The sequence below is a fragment of the Haliotis cracherodii genome, unplaced genomic scaffold (genome assembly GCF_022045235.1).
Source record: "Haliotis cracherodii isolate W230 unplaced genomic scaffold, xgHalCrac1.p SCAF_13, whole genome shotgun sequence".
Lineage (NCBI taxonomy): Eukaryota > Metazoa > Mollusca > Gastropoda > Lepetellida > Haliotidae > Haliotis > Haliotis cracherodii.
The window spans coordinates 14,736,030-14,754,844 of NW_027266268.1; the positions used below are offsets into that span (position 1 = coordinate 14,736,030).

The window sequence follows — 18,815 nt, forward strand, 5'->3', positions numbered from 1 at the left end:
CTGTCCTCTATCTAAATAAAACATATTTCATATTTATTTGTATTTGCCCAACCACTCTAAAGATGAATTAGTATTAGAATTAGAATTTTTTATGACTACAAAATTCTAACCAACAGTAGTTATTCAAAATAATTATTTATCAAATGCATTCCATATCTATAGCCACTGCAAACCTCTCATAAGAGAACAGAACCACAGTAAATTATATACAAGTTACTCTAAAACTCTATGTCAAAGCCTCTTTACTGACACAAATGCATTATTTTTATTGGTAAACCAACAAAATCTGTTGACTAGTTCTCTATAAACATGTATAGAGATATTGTCAATACTTATGTTACACAATAATGTTGAGAACAGTTAGTAAAGCTACACAAATATATAGTTATTAAAAAACTACCTGAATATACAGCAGACTTAAGACTTAAATTACAGCTCAGGCTGATCCAATATTGACTTCAATTTCAACAGATTGTTTACATACTGACTTCCTATTAAAGCCCAGATTGATAACATATTGACTTCCTATTAATGCACCGACTGATTACATATTGACTTCCTATTTATGCACAGACTGATTACATATTGACTTCCTATTTAAGCACAGACTGATTACATATTGACTTCCTATTTATGCACAGATTGATTACATATTGACTTCCTATTTATGCACAGATTGATTCTATACTGACTTATGATAGACTGTCAGTTACAGGTGCTGTCATTTTCACTCAGACAAAACAATGAGTGTCACAATGTATTACATGTATACAATATTGATTATTTCTATTTCTTTAAGAACCGCCTCTGTGATCTACAGGTAGAGTGTCCGCCCGGAGAGCGGAAGGTCCGGGGTTTGATCCCCGGCCGCATCATACCAAAAGATGGTACTTGTTGTTACCCTGTCTGGCGCTCGGCATTAAGGGGCTAAAACAAGGACTGGTCGGCTCGGAGTCAGTATACTGTGTCTGTGTTGGGTATTCATGTTAAACTGCGCCATGGTATCTCAGTGGGTTAGCACTATAAATCGGCATCAGTCTGGACTAGTACAAGCAGCCACACAAACACACATGTACATGCACGTCGCTATATAAGTGCAATAATCTTGGACGCGACATTAAACCCAATTTCACCTCACCTCTATTTCTTTAAGAGATTTTGTTCAATCAAAGGGAGGTAACTGTTTAGAAACATGAATTTCGAATGTTCAAGTTTGTTAAAGCACTCATTTGTCAAGGGTATATAATACTTTCTACTTATGGTCAAAAGAACCCAACATAATATATTTGATATGGCAATGTTAGTGTTTTATAGGAGATGCATGATAACCTGTTTATTTATGTATTTGTCTCAGTTTTAATGTGCAGCCACATTCCAGTAATACATACTCATAATGGTATCAAGGAAAAATATTACATCACAACATCAAAGCTGAAGATAATTGTTGCCTACCAGTAAATGTTTCTGTCAATGATGCAAAAGATATTGTCAACAAAAATATACACTGGCTTGATAAAGGTAAACAGCAGTCTCACATGAGTAAACGGCAGTTTCACATAAGTACACGGCAGCCTCACAAGAGTAAATGGCAGTTTCTCATAAGTACACAGCAGTCTCGCAGTAGAGCCATAGCAGGAACGGAGTTGTCCCCCCTTAACTCGAAATCCTAAAACATACTCAAAAGGCCACAAGAAGAATATACCTGCTTATGTAAGAGAAGTATTCACAATACAGTCAAAGCAAAAATACATAGAATTTCTACTAAAACAAATATGAGAGAAAAACAAGTAATTTATTTTGCTTCATTTCTTTCCATTCCTTCACTGATTTTGAGGATCTTCTTCCTCAAGCAAATTAAACATTCTACAAGTCACTTTAATCCTGGCAAACAACCAAAGGAAAACAATCAATACTGTGAGATTTCTTGACGTTTTGTTCTCCATTAAGTTACTGCTAGGAGGCAAGATTTTAACATATAGCATTAGGGCTAAACTATTTTGATACATCACACCTGTGACAGAGAGTATTTAGAGTCACATGGGCAATATTTCAGCCATATTGTGACTTAATCAAGTTATATAGTAACAATACATACAGTTGGAGACATACATGTAGCCAAGCTTCTACACTCTCAGTAACATCGCTGCTCTCAGTGTGGGAGCGGCCATTACAAGAATCTTGAAATTTGACATCTGACCCCAAATGTAGTAATGTTTATACTCTTGTTTACTTCTTTTGGAATGCTATCATAGTGAATTTTGAAAAGGTTTATGACTGACAGTATTTCCCAGAGGAATTTAAGTTTTTGTTTGTTTGATCAGATTGGTTCGAGATTGCAGATGATCGGAAAATCATCCAACTTCCTTCCTTATATAACAAAGTTAACAAAGAAAATAATTTAGCCGGGGTTAGAGTATTCGGCATCACGGCAGTCATCACTTGTTTGTAAATTTAACGGTCAGTCGGTTGCGAGTTCAACTCCAAACATGGTTGTATTCACCTATTATAGTGGGGAGCTTTGACTGGTGGCAGCGATAGTATAGAGAGCTCAGCGAACGGGCTATTGCTGTCAGGAGCTTGACATGTAACAGCCAAAGGGAGATAACTCAACACCTTCTTGCTTGATACTGACTTGCTTGATATCACAATACAGCAAAATCAAATATGGAGACACCTCCACACAATTATGCCTTATCTGAAAAGTTGCTACCAATAATATCCAAGGAAAAGAAAAGAAAAATTGGAATTCCCCTAGATCAGCACTCACAGGCATCCTTGAGGCTAAAAAAACCAGAATAGTCTTGGTTCTCAGGCACCGCCTGTATCATCTTAGAGTCTGCTGCACATTTCGACTTTATTTCCCATTTCCAAAAAAATATATAAAAATCCAAATACTTAAATGCGATCCAATATAGAACACAGTTACTTCCCTTTACATGGTCAATGCTTTACTGGTGTTATGGTAATGGTGGCAATAGGAGTTTGTATGCTTGTTTATGTTGGGAGGCACTTTCCCAGGTTGATGGTACACAACTGTTTATTTAGTTACATACTAGTTTGAACAATTAAGCAAAAAAAATTTAAAAACACAACCCACCCCCACTTTTGTTTTAAAAGTCATTGCCTGAGAACCATTTCTTTCATTTTTTTAAGCCTGAGAGACAGTTATTGTACAAACTCTGAGACAAGAGTACAGGTTAAACAGTTGAGGTTGGTAATGGCGTAGGTGAGCGAGATTCATGTTATATCTTCAGTTCCCTCCAGATAAGCCAATGGATTGCTTTTAGTCAGTTTATTTACAGCAGCATCAATATAATACAGTGAGTTGGGTTTACTGCCGCTTTCAACAGTATTCCAGTCTTATTGCGGCATGTCAGCTTAATGCGGGAGGAAAGCCCGAAGTGATGCAGGTCTCAGACGTTTACCACTTCAGTGAAACCCATGAGCAAGGGTATGGTGCAGACAAACCTAGAAACATAATCGGAGAGAACCGGGATTCAAACCCACAACCAAAGGTTTCTGGTGTGCCCAAGTGACGCAACTCTGCACAGCAAATTGTGGCACCATGTGGCGTAGTTGCTGTTTTTAATTAATGAATCAAGCAAAGCGAGCGAGACAGTATGTTTTTTACGTCACTTTTGGCAATATTCCAGCAATATCACGGCGGGGGACACCAGAAATGGGCTTCACACATTGTACCAATGTAACTTTTCCGGGCTTACACCTCATTCACACTTATATTGGCACTTGATTGTTTTGTCTCAATCTATGGAAAATTTCGCATATTTTTATTTGTTAGAATTTCCAACATCTCACTGTATTTAAGCACCATAACTGGATAGTGCATCTGACTTCACTGTTGTATCATATTAGCTACATCTGACTCAATTGTGTTTCACAAAGCGAAATGAACATATATCCTGAAGATCATCTCATGGATGTGAGCAGTGTGTAGAAACCACAAATTGCCTTTTAGTCTCCAGTTATAACATTTTCATGTCAAGATTATTCTGAGTGAAAGGAGCAAAATTGATTATCTTTGTATATTTTTGTTTGTTGTTTAACGCCGCACTCAGCAATATTCCAGTTATATGACGATGCTCTGTAAATAATCAAGTATGGACCAGACAATCCAGTAATTGACATCTTGAGCATCAGTCTATGCCGTTGAGATACGAGGACATGCTTTGTATATGCATTATTCAGAAGGCCCCAGTAACCATGGTAGCACACTTTCGTGTTTTATGGATGAGCCTACCTAACATGTTGGAAAAGTAGAAAAATATACTTGAAAAGTAGGTCCATAAAAAACAGGATTAATTTGATCTTTTTTGTTTGTATTTTTGTCAGATATCAAAGGTCTCTGGAGAAAAAAGCTCAATCCTGACGACACTTTAAACAATTACCATATTCGACCAGGGCACTCTCAAAACTAGAAATTGGGGGCTCTTATTAGAATATTATTTTGGTAAATGGTGAATGTAAATTTCGAGGTTTATGCTGACACACAGAAATATTTAAATACGACAGATGTATTTTTCCAGAATTTAATTGCCCATAATTATTGGTGCATATAACACACGAGAGCGTATTATACGCGAATAAATAAGTTTGTGTGCATTGATCAATCGGAAGGGGTGCTAATTGGGATTGTTCACTAGCCAATATATTAGAAAATATCGCCGAGGGTACTTATTAGAGCGAGGCACTTATTACGTTGAATACGGTATTTTGACTTATTGACCAAAATATTTTTGAAATAAAATAAAACTGACCTGTCCTAATTGTTCTTCTTTTCATCCTACACAACAAATATGAAGGACAAATATCACTGGACACATTTCAGAGCAATCACAGATTCTCTCAATAAAAAACAGCATCAAAGCAACCAACAGATTAAATTTGAATAAAATGAACACAAAAAGGTCATCATAATTCATCTTTTTTCTGTTTGGGTTCAAAAGCCCAGAAAGATGAGGACAACCCTTTGGTGTCTCGCTCCCGCTTGGCAAATGCTGTGAATGTTGAGATACAGTTTCCTATGAAGTGGTCCGCCTTGCCCAGAATAGCAAGGTCAAGGTGAGGGCTGGCCGGACTTCCCTGCTTCACAAACTTAACCTGAAATAGGAAAATGAAATGAAATAAACATGGCTCAGATTATATTTTTAATAATTTACTACTGCTTTAATTCAATTAATTGAAAACAATGTTGTTTGGGTACACAACTTTTTCAAACATTTTTTCTTCAAATGTTCAAAGAAAATCAGACTCGACCCCTTCACTAACATATCTTTTTTTAGAGTCTTTTTTATTCTAAATTCTACCCAGTGCAAAATTAGGTGTCCTGTCAAATTAAAAATTAGTGGTTATTTGAACTACATAAAGGGGATGTAACTGTTGCATCACTAAAACATAGTATATGGTTTAACGCTGCTTCTAGCAATTTTTCAATAATATGTGAAGATCCGGGCTCTAATAAGTCTTCAGCAACCCACGCTTGCTGTAAAAGGCGACTGCTTGTCGTAAGAGTCATTGTATCCCAATTGTGTGGATCAATGCTCATGACATCAATCACTGGATCATCTGGTCCAGACTCGATTATTTACAGACCGCTGCCATATAGCTTGAATATTGCTGAGTGTGGCGTTAAACAACAAACAAGCAAACAAACAAACACAAGTAAACCAAGGGGAGACAAGAATGGGATACTTTGAACCCACATACAACTACCATCATTGTGAAAATATACCTTTTTCATGGCCTTCTGCATGACATCTATTAAATCTCTATCATCTGTGGCGACGAAAACCGTACCAGCGTTTAACCTTTTGACCTCAGCCTTGACCTCCTTAACAACACTTTTATCGGACGGGTAACATGTTTCCTTGGTAGCCTTGCCCTTTTCTCCCCTGTAGCCGGTGCACTGAGGAGATGCGAACATGTTGTTGGAGCTGTCCATGTATTCACACGCTCTTTTCTGCAACAGAGCAGCGAAAAAGATATTGCATTAGAATGTCTGCAACAGAAATATGGTATCAAGGTCACTACCACCCAGAAAACTGCTCTCCTTGGAAAAGAGCCTCTGGATATGCTGGAAAGGTCTTTTGGTAATGTTTCTCATGGTAAATCCAGAAACCGCTTTCCTTCAACACCTCAGTGTTTCTGTTTACCTGTAAAATTAGGCTTGGCCTGGTAAGTCATGTGACTGCCAGTCCCTTTGAACCAGCAAATGAAGTACCTTATAAATCTTGGTTGTTGAACAAAACCTATATAATATTTAAAAAAAGTCAGCTTGTCTGTTACCATAAGGGTTTCCCCTTATCAATTTTTAGCGCAAAAAATAATTCCCTTTTCTTCAAAGTAAATACCGGTAATATATTTGTCATGACTTCGTCTCAAAATATAAAAAAAAAAGAAGAGAAAATTGTGACTGTACTTTGTATGAATGACGTGTAGATCTAACTACAGATCTTACTTCAGAGAGGACGTTATTGCACTGAACATGATGTTGAAAAAATTATAAAGAATTATAACCTGGTAATTTTCATACATATTTTCATTTGTTGAAGTTGGGACTGACAAAAATTAGGGGTGAGTGGTAATTTTTTAGAGTCATCAGTCCACGAAGACTGGCAGTTTCATAAGCCAGCAGGAACACTGCACCTGTTTGTTGTGTGTACAAGCAACAGTCAATGGATGATGAGTTATGTTCTAGAAATGACAGACTAACAGATATTCTGCTATCACCACAAAAAAACGTATAAAATAGCAAACCGTTAGGCTAAAAGAATAATAGTCTTCGTTCTCATGCACCGCCCGCATCATCATAAAGTCTGCTGTACGTTTCGTTTTTATTTCTATTTAAAAAAAAAATCCTAATACTTAAAAACAACGCGATCCAATATAACACCTACACTGCTTTACTTGGTATCTCGTGTGGTATGCAGTGGTATGCTTATTATTTATTGATGGTGGTAATGTTTATTTGGTTACATACTCGTACGAGTTTGAACAACAACAACAAAAAATAAAAACAACGCCCGCCCGCACTATATTTTCAATAGTCATTGCCTGAGAACCAACTTTTTTAATTTTTTAAGCCAAACTGATGTATTTTGAACCCATGCAGAACTTGGAGAACTCACTTGGACAATTGGTATTGTTTGCAAAAACATCTCAGTTGAAACATGTAAGGTATTGAATTAAGTACGTTAAAATAGAATACAAAATAAAATAAAATAAATCCCTTGGTATCTAAACAGTGCCATATACATTTGAGTGAAACTATCACATCAACTATACATAGTCTGAAAAGGGCAAAGAACTTACAAAATCGACCCCATTCCTGAGATGAATCCCAATAAAAGGCTTGTCTTTCATATTTTTAGCGATGAAATCGTTTGCCATTTTCTCATATTTGTCCGACCAGCGGACATATTTCTGTAGTGGGACATCTGTCCGTTGGACGGGGAAGGCTCCGGGCGGGCCAGTGAAGGCAAGTACTGGGTACTTGTCTCCAGGGTATCTGCCAATGACAACAATAAAACCAATTGTGAAGGATAATTTGTGTGCTGTTTAACATCTTCCTGAGGCAAGGGAGTTAACTGACTGTAAAAGTCCAGTTTCCACCTTTGCTGAACTAGGCTGGAATTTCATGGCTTGATCGTTTGTTTGTTTGTTGTTTAACAACGCAATCAGCAATATTCCAGCTATATGATGGCTGTCTTTAAATAATTGAGTCTGGTCCAGACAATCGAGTGATTGACATCATGAGCATCGATCCATGCAATTGCGATACGATGACATGCATCAACCAAGTCAGCGATTCTGACCACCCAATCTCGTTAGTCGCCTCTTTATATGACAAGCATAGTGTTATGGCAAGCATGGGCTGCTGAAGACCTATTCTACCTACCCTTAGATTGGTTAGAGATTGCAGACGAGCATAAAAACACCCAACTTCCCTCTTGCAGTTTTCACTGTGATTTTTTAGATTCCTTAGAATATTTTTGATATATGCCGACAAGACAGATTGTGCCAAGCTCCTCCCAAGGATAGCCCATTGGCTCAGTTCTCTATACTTAAGCTGCCACCAGCCACAGCTATAGTATAGTAGGTGGCCATTTATATTGCGTATATCTCCACATCACATAGGGGCATGCTCAAAGCGTTATTATTACCCGGTCCCTGGATCAATGTGCATTCAACAATCATTCTCAGCTTCCTGGGGATCATACAACCAAAGCACAAGAAGGTTAACAACCACTTTGTCATCTCATCCTACCGGGTACCCATTCACAACTGGGTGAACAGAGGCACATTTGGAACAAAGTCACTTGCCACCGGAGACACCACATGTGCTACATGTGCTTCAGTGTGGGGCAGGACCGAAGCCCTAGTTCTAAACTCTCAGGAGCTAAGCTGCCGAATCGCAGTCACCCATTCAAGGACTCTCCGTAACCGACATTGCTAAACTTCCCCCGATTTGTGCGCTGTGCACAGGTCAATGTGCAACCACTACACTAGGCACTTTACAACCATGAGATGACAACGCAACCAACTGACGGTTACGATCACAAACACTTGACTACTTTCCCACAGTCAAGTTGATATAGATCGATTGTCAATTTGAAATTCCACTTCACTTCAGCCATAATATTGTTACTCAAGAACTTTGTGTAGTAGCGATTTCATTTTTTGTTCATAAAGTGTCATTTAAAAGAACCCACAATATTATATAAAATGGATCAGCAAAACAAGAAATATATTGGTTTGGGTTGAATCAAGGGAGGGAACTCCATCCCAACTGACTGACAATGTCAGCTCTGATTTTCTCATCTAATCACATAATGTTTGGTATCACGTTGGCTTAGAATTGCTCTGCATATGTGTTAGTCACTGCCTGTTGCATTTTCAAGGGAGGCGGACGTCTTACCGTGAGCTAGAATAATGAGCAACTTCAGTTACCATGGTTACAGAAGAACCAAACCAGAGAGCATATAATTACATCGGACAATTTCTACTCACTAAATGACAACGGTTACCAATAGCAACTACCTACCTTTTCTGCCAGCGTTTCATTTCATGGGCATTCTCAGTTTCATAATAGAGAGGGGAAAAGAACTCTGACTTGTCAAAGTCGATATTGAATGTATCCCAAAAGGATTCAAATGGGTTGCCATCTTTTGCATTACAGTCGTTCTCTTTGTCTCCGTAGGTCCGCTCACTGTGACAGAATGCTGCAAACAAACAGAACACATGTCAGACACAACACATGCCATTCAGACACAACACTCTGTACACCAGATCATATATTATGTCAGACACAACATAATGATGATAATGTCATTCAGACAGAGCATGCCATTCAGACACAACATAATGCCATTCAGACAACATCATGTCAATTATAGAACATAGTGTCATTCAAATACAACATAACAACATTCAAACACAACATAACATCAGACACAACATAACATCATTCAGAGTCAACATGCCATTCAGACACAACATAACAACATTCAGACACAACATAGCATTCAGACACAACATATCATTCAGACAACATGACAACATTCAGACACAACATAACATTCAGACACAACATAACATTCAGATACAACATAACATCTTTCAGAAACAATATAACATCATTCAAACACAACATAACATCATTTAGACACAACCTAATGTCATTCAGACAACATAATGTCAGTTAGACAACAATGTCAATCAGACACAACATTATGTCAGTTGGACAACATAGTGTCATTCAGATACAACATAATTTCATTCAGACAACATGTCAATCAGACATAACATGTAATTCAGACACAACATGTTATTCAGACGCAACATAATATCATTTAGACACCACATAATGTCATTCAGACACAACATAATGTCATTTAGACACAACATAATGTCAGTCAGACACAACATAATGTCATTCAGACACAAAATGTCGATCAGACACAATACAATGTCACAGCAACTCTACAAAATGTCAGTAAAACAAAAACTAACTGGTGAACTAAAATGGCTAAATCCACATAACTACAACATGCACAATGGACCACAAACACTGACCAATCCCACATGAAAGGAACAGATATTCTCTCCTCTTTAGGGGTAGTGTCATGGAGGTTAGTTGCTAGACTATTTGAATCTAGTGACTGAATTTCTAACATCAGAGTCATGACAAGGACCCTGTGTATTTCTGTTTAACTGAGTGAGTGAATCATGTTATGTGGTAACTTTATTATTAGTGGTATGCAAGAAGGGTTACACGATTTATTCCCCTTTGTAAACAGACAGTTTGTTCCATCTCACACAGTGTAGAATGTATGATCATGTATCCTTAGTGCGGCTGGGACGGGTAACTCGGGTACTCGGGTCAGGGGTACTGAGTAAGACCCGGGTACCCACAGGACGTGGTTAGTCACATGATTATATTGTTTAATAGCAAAAATTATCTAGCACTCTATGGTTACACTACAAGTGACAAATGTTCACATTCCTTCTGACTTTATATGTTTGCATAATAACTTCAGTTAACTTCAGTGTATGCATGACCAGATCAGTTTATACGTGTATCTAAATTTATTTTGACAGGAATATGGTCAAACGTTTCCGAATCGGACATTGTGTACCTATCTCGGGTACCAGGGTATAGTCTGGATGGTAATTTAAAGTACCGACATTTACTACAATATCTGAAAAACTATCAGACCTACTCCTGTCAAAGTTGGTATGAGATTATTAAACAGTCATACATAACTGGATATCACATTTAAAGGCAATCAGTGCATCTGTCAAAATCTGTCTATTTAGCTATCACTATATTTCATCAACAACCAGACCTGTTCATCACAGGTGAAACGAGCATTCATTGAAATAGCCATCTGCATAATGCTACCCCTGCGTCACAGGGCCATATAACACATTTGAACCACGTTGAGACGCCCTACGCTCACACCGTATTCGTACGTGCGTGATTCCCGTGCAACCTTTAGCTGATAGCTAAATAGACAGATTTTGTATTTATCGTGATGTCATTTGCATGTGTATCATGTTGTCATGGTAATGCCAGTTAGTCAGTAGTCAGTTGTGGCTGAGGATTTGGTAAAGATACCATGTTTTGAACTACAGTCATCGCTCTTGTCATTATTGGCTGATGAATTTAGACGACGAGTAACAAAACATCGAGTGAGTTAATATTGGAGTTATTGTTGTCAATGGTTCTACAGTGACTTGGAGTGTACGTACATATGCGCTGCCCTGGCGGCCAGACTGTTGGTGCCAGCTTCTTCATAAATCGGTCCATGGTGATGACACGATGGAACTTGGCTACCTCGCTAACTTTGAAGTATGTATCGAAAGCCACCTGGACCTGTTTGAGAGAGAAATGAAAGTGACAAATCTCAGGCCATTGCAACATATAAGTTTCAGCCTCTAAACCAGAGACTGCATTTGAATGATAATTCTATCCATTTTAGCTATTATACATATTATATTATTACAGGCTATTTTTCAGTTGGGAATTTTCAGTTCAGGGGATCATTACACTAAGTAATCAAGCACTAACTCCTTTGGTCAAGAACACATGGTTTTCAGAATAAGAGTCAAACAGTTCTTCACCAACGCATACTTGCCGTAAAAGGCGACTATGCTTGTCGTAAGAGGTGACTAATGGGATCGGATGGTCAGGCTCGCTGACTTGATAGATGCATATGATTGTAGCCAATTCCGTGGATCGATGCTCATGATGTCAATCACTGTATTGTCTGGTCCAGACTTTTTACAGAATATTTACAGATCACCGCCTTATAGCTGGCATATTGCTGACTGTGGCATTGAACAATCAAACAACAAACAAACAAACAAAAAGACAGAGTGGCGTTTTCAAATGTTCCATGTCAGACTTACAGATCTTGTCTCGTATCTGCGATATTCTACCCATGGAGGAAGTATAAGGGTACGGTTGACAGAGGCTGCAAATCGCAGAGCTCCCAAGAACTGGTCTGCTTGGTTTCCAAACCTCCCTGAAAAATATGAGAAATAAATCAGAATTGAAGTAACTCAGCACCCATTGGCATGGAGGAACTCTCAACTGGCACTGCTGTATTTTGGTTTTCAGGAACAAATGGAATCGAAATGCACATAACTGCTACATGTGCAAATGATTTGTATTGAAACAAGAGTCTTCAGGAGATGACATATCCCCACGGTCTGGTGCCACTTTCGGTTTGCTGTGACCACAAGAGACGTACCCATACAAGGACAATAAGCAATATAGCCAGTGCTCTAACCACTAGACATACCCATACAAGGACACTAAGCAATATAGTGCCATAACCACTAGAGACGTACCCATACAAGGACGATAAGCAATATAGCCATTGCCATAACCACTAGTGACGTACCCATACAAGGACAATAAGCAATATAGCCAGTGCTGTGACCACTAGAGACGTACCCATACAAGGACAATAAGCACTATAGCCAGTGCTGTAACCACTAAAGACGTACCCATACAAGGAAAATAAGCAATATAGCCAATGCTGTAACCACTAAAGACGTACCCATACAAGGAAAATAAGCAATATAGCCAATGCTGTAACCACTAAAGACGTACCCATACAAGGACAATAAGCAATATAGCCAGAGCTGTGACCACTAGAGACATACCCATACAAGGACAATAAGCAATATAGCCAGTACTGCGACCACTAGAGACGTACCCATACAAGGACAATAAGCAATATAGCCAGTGCTGTGACCACTAGAGACATACCCATACAAGGAAAATAAGCAATATAGCCAATGCTGTGACCACTAGAGACATACCCATACAAGGAAAATAAGCAATATAGCCAGTGCTGTAACCACTAAAGACGTACCCATACAAGGAAAATAAGCAATATAGCCAATGCTGTAACCACTAAAGACGTACCCATACAAGGAAAATAAGCAATATAGCCAATGCTGTAACCACTAAAGACGTACCCATACAAGGAAAATAAGCAATATAGCCAATGCTGTAACCACTAAAGACGTACCCATACAAGGACAATAAGCAATATAGCCAGAGCTGTGACCACTAGAGACATACCCATACAAGGACAATAAGCAATATAGCCAGTACTGCGACCACTAGAGACGTACCCATACAAGGACAATAAGCAATATAGCCAGTGCTGTGACCACTAGAGACATACCCATACAAGGAAAATAATCAATATAGCCAGTGCTGTAACCACTAGAGACGTACCCATACAAGGACAATAAGCAATATAGCCATTGCTGTCCACTTCCTCTGAATTGAGCTGACCGATGCAGGTGAAGATGAGGAACACTGTCAGGGTGATCATCACTGGAGGAAGGCACATCTTGCTTGGAAACCTGGAAAACAGGACTTGGTTACCATAACAACACATCTACAGAATAAACCCTGGATGACAGCTTCATAAAACCAGAGGTTTCAGAGGAGAGTAAGGGGTAATGTGAAGGTCAAAGGTAGTATTTGGTCAAAGAAATAATTCATACTAAACATGCTAAAAACACATTATTCTAGTCTGTATACTACATACTTACTGCATATCAAATGTGATTATATATGCAGAAATGACTGAGTTAAGGGAAAACATCACATTTCAAATGTTACATTGTTAGCGGAATGTGTTAACTAAACATGCAACCTCTAAAGCATAACACAAAACAACCGTTACAGAGTGTATGACATATTCAAAATACTTTAAAAAGCATAGTTTTGAATGGAAGTAGCCTGTTTGAAACTGGTACAGCAAAGCTTAAGAAAGCTGCTTTCTTCGAGGCTAACATTGACTTCCTGTGAGTCATTTCATTGGCCGGTCATAGTTTTTGCGAAAGGTTGTTCTGACGTGACCTGTAATGGGATGTCCTCGGCGATAGCGAGAACTTCTATCCGATTTTAATGAGATTGAGGTTATCTAAGCATGTTAATAATCCTGTTTTCTTTATTTAAAGCATTCATTGTCTATTTTGTTCTCTGCAGCCGTTGTAATATGCAGTTACCAGCCTACTCAGCTCGCATCAAAACACGGGACTTTGTACATGTGGGCAGATGATCACAGATCACGCTGAACACTGTGTCGGATTAAAAAGACAGATTAATGAGTGATTTCAGCAATTCATGGCAAATTAGGTGTGACGGAGTCGGAGTGCAAGACTGTTGGATTAACGGGTCTTAATAGCACTGATTTAATCGGTTCCCATCATTAGCATATTGGATAAAGCTGATCGTCGGATTAACGAGTGCTGGATTTACAAGACTTGACTCTTCATGCAATGTGGCTGCACTGTAAGCCATGTCAAACCAGCACCTTACCTTATCTATGCATCATTGCTCGGATCATAATAAGATAAAAAAATGTTTAGAGACCCTAGTTTCAGGGGAGTTGAAAAAGCAGTAACACTGGAAGGGTTCATACACACGAAGTCGAGTTTCCAATGACTGGGCACGAGAAAGTTATTCCCCTGGTCGACTTCGTGAGATTTTGGCAAATAAAGGCTTAGCAATACAATAGACCATGTCGCATGTTGTTGTAAGCCATTAGTCCAGACTACACACATCACTAAACATAAAATTGTGGCATTTCTGACTTTTTTACCATTTCATATATCATTAACATATCACAGTCATGCACACAAACACATAGATATGCGTTTGACTATGAGATGAATATATACAATCACTCAATACACCACGCTTAATTTTCTAAATCTAGATGTATGGCATGTGAAGCTGATCTTGCGAAAAATGCAATGTCTATGTTTCCAGCACTTTGTAACAACAACGAGCATCAAAGAAATCCACTGTTCTACTTCCTGGGAAGAGTGTCAGAATGAAAGGTCGACTACCTGTGCAGACACTACTAGAAGAAGGGGTTATGTAAACATGATGATGGTCAAAGGTTGAAGCTGGTGAGCAAAATAAGCATAAGTAAGGGCCTGGTCCATGGCTACTGTGTTTCCGTACACGTGTCCATTATTTCTTTGAAGTCACCCATAAATAAGGGTGGGGCATTGGACTTCTTTCCATCTTTTTTGCCTCCACCAAGCCATTAGTGAGTGAGTGAGGGAGTTGGGTTTAACGCCGCTTTTAACAGTATTCCAGTTATATCGCGGTGCGTCAGCTTAATGTGGGAGGAAAGCCCGAGGTGATGCAGGTGTCAGACGTTTACCACTTCGTTGAAACCCACGAGCACGGGTATGGTGCTGACAAACCTAGAAACATAATTGGGGCGAACAGGAATTCGAACACACAATCAAAGGTTTCTGGCGTGCCCAAAGGACTTTGCACAGCGAATTGCGGCATCTTAGACGACTGGGCCACAAGTGCCCCCTGCCAAGCCATGATATTCATGAGTCAGTCACTTATTGAAATATTCCATTCCTATCAATACTGATAATAAAGGCTATTGATTATCAAGGCATGACAGCCACATTGATTAACCCAGTTTCATAAACATGATTAAAGGTGTTGTTCTGATACCCAAACTATTCTAAATGTTAGCTGCTATTGGTTTCATTGATTTTCTAGTTGAATGCATCCAAAATACATAAATCGTTCAAATCTTCATAAATATACAGATGGTTAGCCTTAATAAATTTAACTCAAGTTAATCAATATTAACATCAATCAATCACTGTGCATCTGCGATAAAGGCATCTACGTACAATCTTATATATCTTATATAGACTCCCTAGCTGCTACCAGTTCTCTTATCAGCTAATAACGTAAACATGTGATATGATTATGGCAACAGATCTAATGTTAATTTAGTAAATGAACCTTCTACCATGAATTTGGAAATTACTCGATTCTGACTGGTCAATCAGAGGCTATTAAATCACAATAAATCCCCTCTGATTGAAACAGCTCTGATTGAAGCTAATATTCATAGAATTGTACTTTTTGCAGTCATTGTTGGTAGACATATTTAAATAAATATATCTACACTTATAGGTTACAAAATGCAAATTTGTATTTACTACAATATTCAAAGGATGTGTGGCAATACATTTCGTGCTGAAAACACAGTAGAAATCTTCAAAGAGAATGTATTTTAAGTTTTGGGGACAACTGCAGAGAGCTTGGAATTTGGTGCTTCTCTATATACGACTGTGACATCATATCTTTTGCATCACAATGAGCGATATGACATCATAATGGTGACGTGCGGTGTAGAACGAAAGCTTTGCAAAGGTTGCTTAGTTTTCTTTAGGTGTGCCCACCTCATGTTAGCTTACCAAGTTGCCATGCTTATATGCTTTTGATGCCTGTCATATGTTCAAGTGAAGTATTACTGTGTAAACAAACTGCTTAAGCGTATACAGCGGCAAATTTTGCTTACAGGCTGTTGATGGTGATTATATAATTCAGATCGACAACCCACTCAAAACACTGGACTCAACCCATGCCACTTCACTTAATATAGATCTATTTGCTAACACCAAAGAGTGTGCATTTTATTTAGTCATGGCAGAATGGAGATAAACATGCTGCGTTTTCAATGTAGAGCTAGGCTACCTGTAGATTTAACCACGCTAAATTTAACATTTGAAACCTAAAGCTGCGCATTCGATTCCAAATTCAATTTACCGCAGTTAAATCTACAGGTAACCTAGCTCTACATTAAAAACACAGTATGTTTATCTCCTAATTAGATCTATTAATTGTCTAATACTGAACTTATGGCAACATAAACATTTTATTGATTAAATCATTAATTATCCATGGTCGTTTAACTTCATGGTAGAAACACTGACCACTTGAGTCCTTGCCACTGTTAAACAAGTATATATGCCTTCATGGTGGTGAGCATCGTTACTTTTCAATCACCGGTATCACTAGCACCATTGACAGGAGGAATGATATTTTTACTGAGCGCTACAAAAACTTACAGTGCAACGAAGAACGCGCTGTGAAGTGCACCCGCACTGTCATCGTTTTAGCACAAAGCACAACAAACTGTCAATGCCAAAACACCTGCCTGTTCTAAGTGTGAGGAGGAAGTGTCCGGCGTCAGTGTCGGCTTCTGAAGTCCTGTACCGGTATCGCCAGCAGGGCACCTGTTGTTCAGCACGCGACAAAATTATATCCCACGCTACTTCCTGGACCCCTGTCGATGCAACTCACCTGTACAGCAACCGTCGCATCACTCCCCGAGCAACAAGCCCTGCACAAACTGTACACGTGTTGCACCTTTATTTGTTTGTGTACGAAATAGGCGATTTCTAAGGGAGACTACTCTCTCTTGACTCTTTCAGTGTGGACCATGAAATATTTCAAAGGACTTCGAGACACCACGGGCTGGTGTGGCTGTAGGTGAATTCGTAATTCGTCGCCACTACCAACAAAATCCACGATGAACTCGTAGACAAAACACATACGATAGGGAAATAGAACTGAATTATGATTTATTAATTAGGCTTCGATATACTTACGTGGTTATTTATTTATTTATTATGGTTAATTACAAAGAATCCTTTAAATCATTTAATAATCATAATAATAATAATAATAATAATAATAATAATAATAATAATAATCATCATCATCATCCATCTCGTGGAAGGTCAGGCCTATTCTTACTATCAGGGATCAATGCAGGTTAGAGACAAACTCCAGAATGCCCATATCAAAAACAAATTTCGGACAGAATATAAATGTAGACTTAAGAAAAGAATTCAGAGCTTCAAACGTCAAATAAAGTCAAAGCCACAAATACTTTTCCTGTACCCGTCCTTTCTTATTCCTTTGGTGTTGTTGCTTGTACGAAACAAGAAATTTAGGGTATTGACACCCTCACACGAAGAATCATGTCAGACAATAGATCCCGCCACCCTCGCTCTTCCCTCGATTCACTCCCATATTGTCAGACATCCCATTTGTCAGCTATCTGACCATAGGTCACGTCACAAGGCAGCGTCATAATCCCCATCCTGTTTAACATCATGATCGTTGATATCTCCAACCCAAACTTCTAAATTAGCTCATGAGGAAGCAGTATGGGTAAATAGAGATATTTCACAAATCCGAAAAACAGGGGCAAGAGGTCGAGCTGCGTTGGGTCCCGTCTCCCAAAGACTTCTTGGAAATTAAAAAGTAGACACACTGGCGAAGCTAGCTCTAGACAAAGCGGAGATACAGCCTATTCCCGTCAGTAAACTTGAGTTAAAAAGCAAAATCAAAGCCTCCATAGCCCAAAGAATGCAAGCCCTGTGGGTGGCAAGTAAGATCGACAGATGGCTCTACAAAATTCAACCCAAGATCCACCAAAAGTCATACTCGTACTCAATGAAAGGAAAGTTCTTACGCCTCAGACTCGGTCACAAAAAGCTCTATGACAAGGTATGCCCATCCTGCAATCAACCCGAATTCATTGCTGTCTTGTTACTGGAATGTCAAGACCATGCCCCAGCCTGGGCTCGATTAGGACGAGAATTGCAGTTAGATCAGCTATCTGTCGTACATCTCCTTAAACCACGAGGATAGCGAAGGCCAAACTAACTATTTCTGAGAGATGGACAGCTACTCGAAAGTATATATAGCAGCCAAAGATAAAAAAATGAAATCATATCAATATACCAAAATAGAAATCTTATCAATACATAAAGAGCAATTTAATTAATACTAAAACTCACAATAGATATGTGTAGGTCAGCCGCAATTGCTGAGGCAGAATGCGGACTCTTAAACTCTTAAAGCATCAATGGATGGTATACGCAGAGTTGAGTACATTGAGTTTCAGAGAGGAACCCCACAA

General features: G+C 38.7%; 1 protein-coding gene across 3 annotated transcripts; it reads right to left on the reverse strand.

Moving 5' to 3' along the window:
* Positions 1–4,539: 4,539 nt before the first annotated feature.
* LOC139458957 (GDP-fucose protein O-fucosyltransferase 1-like) lies at positions 4,540–17,262 on the reverse strand. 3 transcript variants are annotated; one of them, XM_071240393.1, is made up of 8 exons: positions 17,186–17,262; positions 13,277–13,407; positions 11,932–12,047; positions 11,272–11,395; positions 9,062–9,239; positions 7,330–7,525; positions 5,750–5,977; positions 4,540–5,118 (listed from the first exon to the last, which is right to left on the reverse strand). In XM_071240393.1, exons 1-8 carry the CDS (start codon positions 17,203–17,205, stop codon positions 4,930–4,932), a joined length of 1,182 nt encoding a protein of 393 aa, XP_071096494.1. In that variant the 5' UTR covers positions 17,206–17,262; the 3' UTR covers positions 4,540–4,929. The 3 variants fall into 3 exon arrangements, with proteins under 3 accessions (XP_071096494.1, XP_071096495.1, XP_071096496.1); XM_071240394.1 differs by having other exon boundaries at positions 17,040–17,253; XM_071240395.1 differs by lacking the exons at positions 13,277–13,407; positions 17,186–17,262 and adding an exon at positions 12,276–12,298.
* Between the last annotated feature and the right edge of the window lie 1,553 nt (positions 17,263–18,815).

Bases quoted from the DNA above. Each gene is read 5' to 3' on its own strand.
- LOC139458957 (XM_071240393.1), bottom strand. From the start codon at position 17,205: ATGCGACGGTTGCTGTACAG. The intron at 9,240-11,271 runs GTACGTACACTC...GTTTGTTTGCAG, and splicing joins GCCGCCAGGGCAGCGCATAT to CATTCTGTCACAGTGAGCGG. The intron at 5,119-5,749 runs GTATATTTTCAC...TTCCTATTTCAG, and splicing joins TGCAGAAGGCCATGAAAAAG to GTTAAGTTTGTGAAGCAGGG.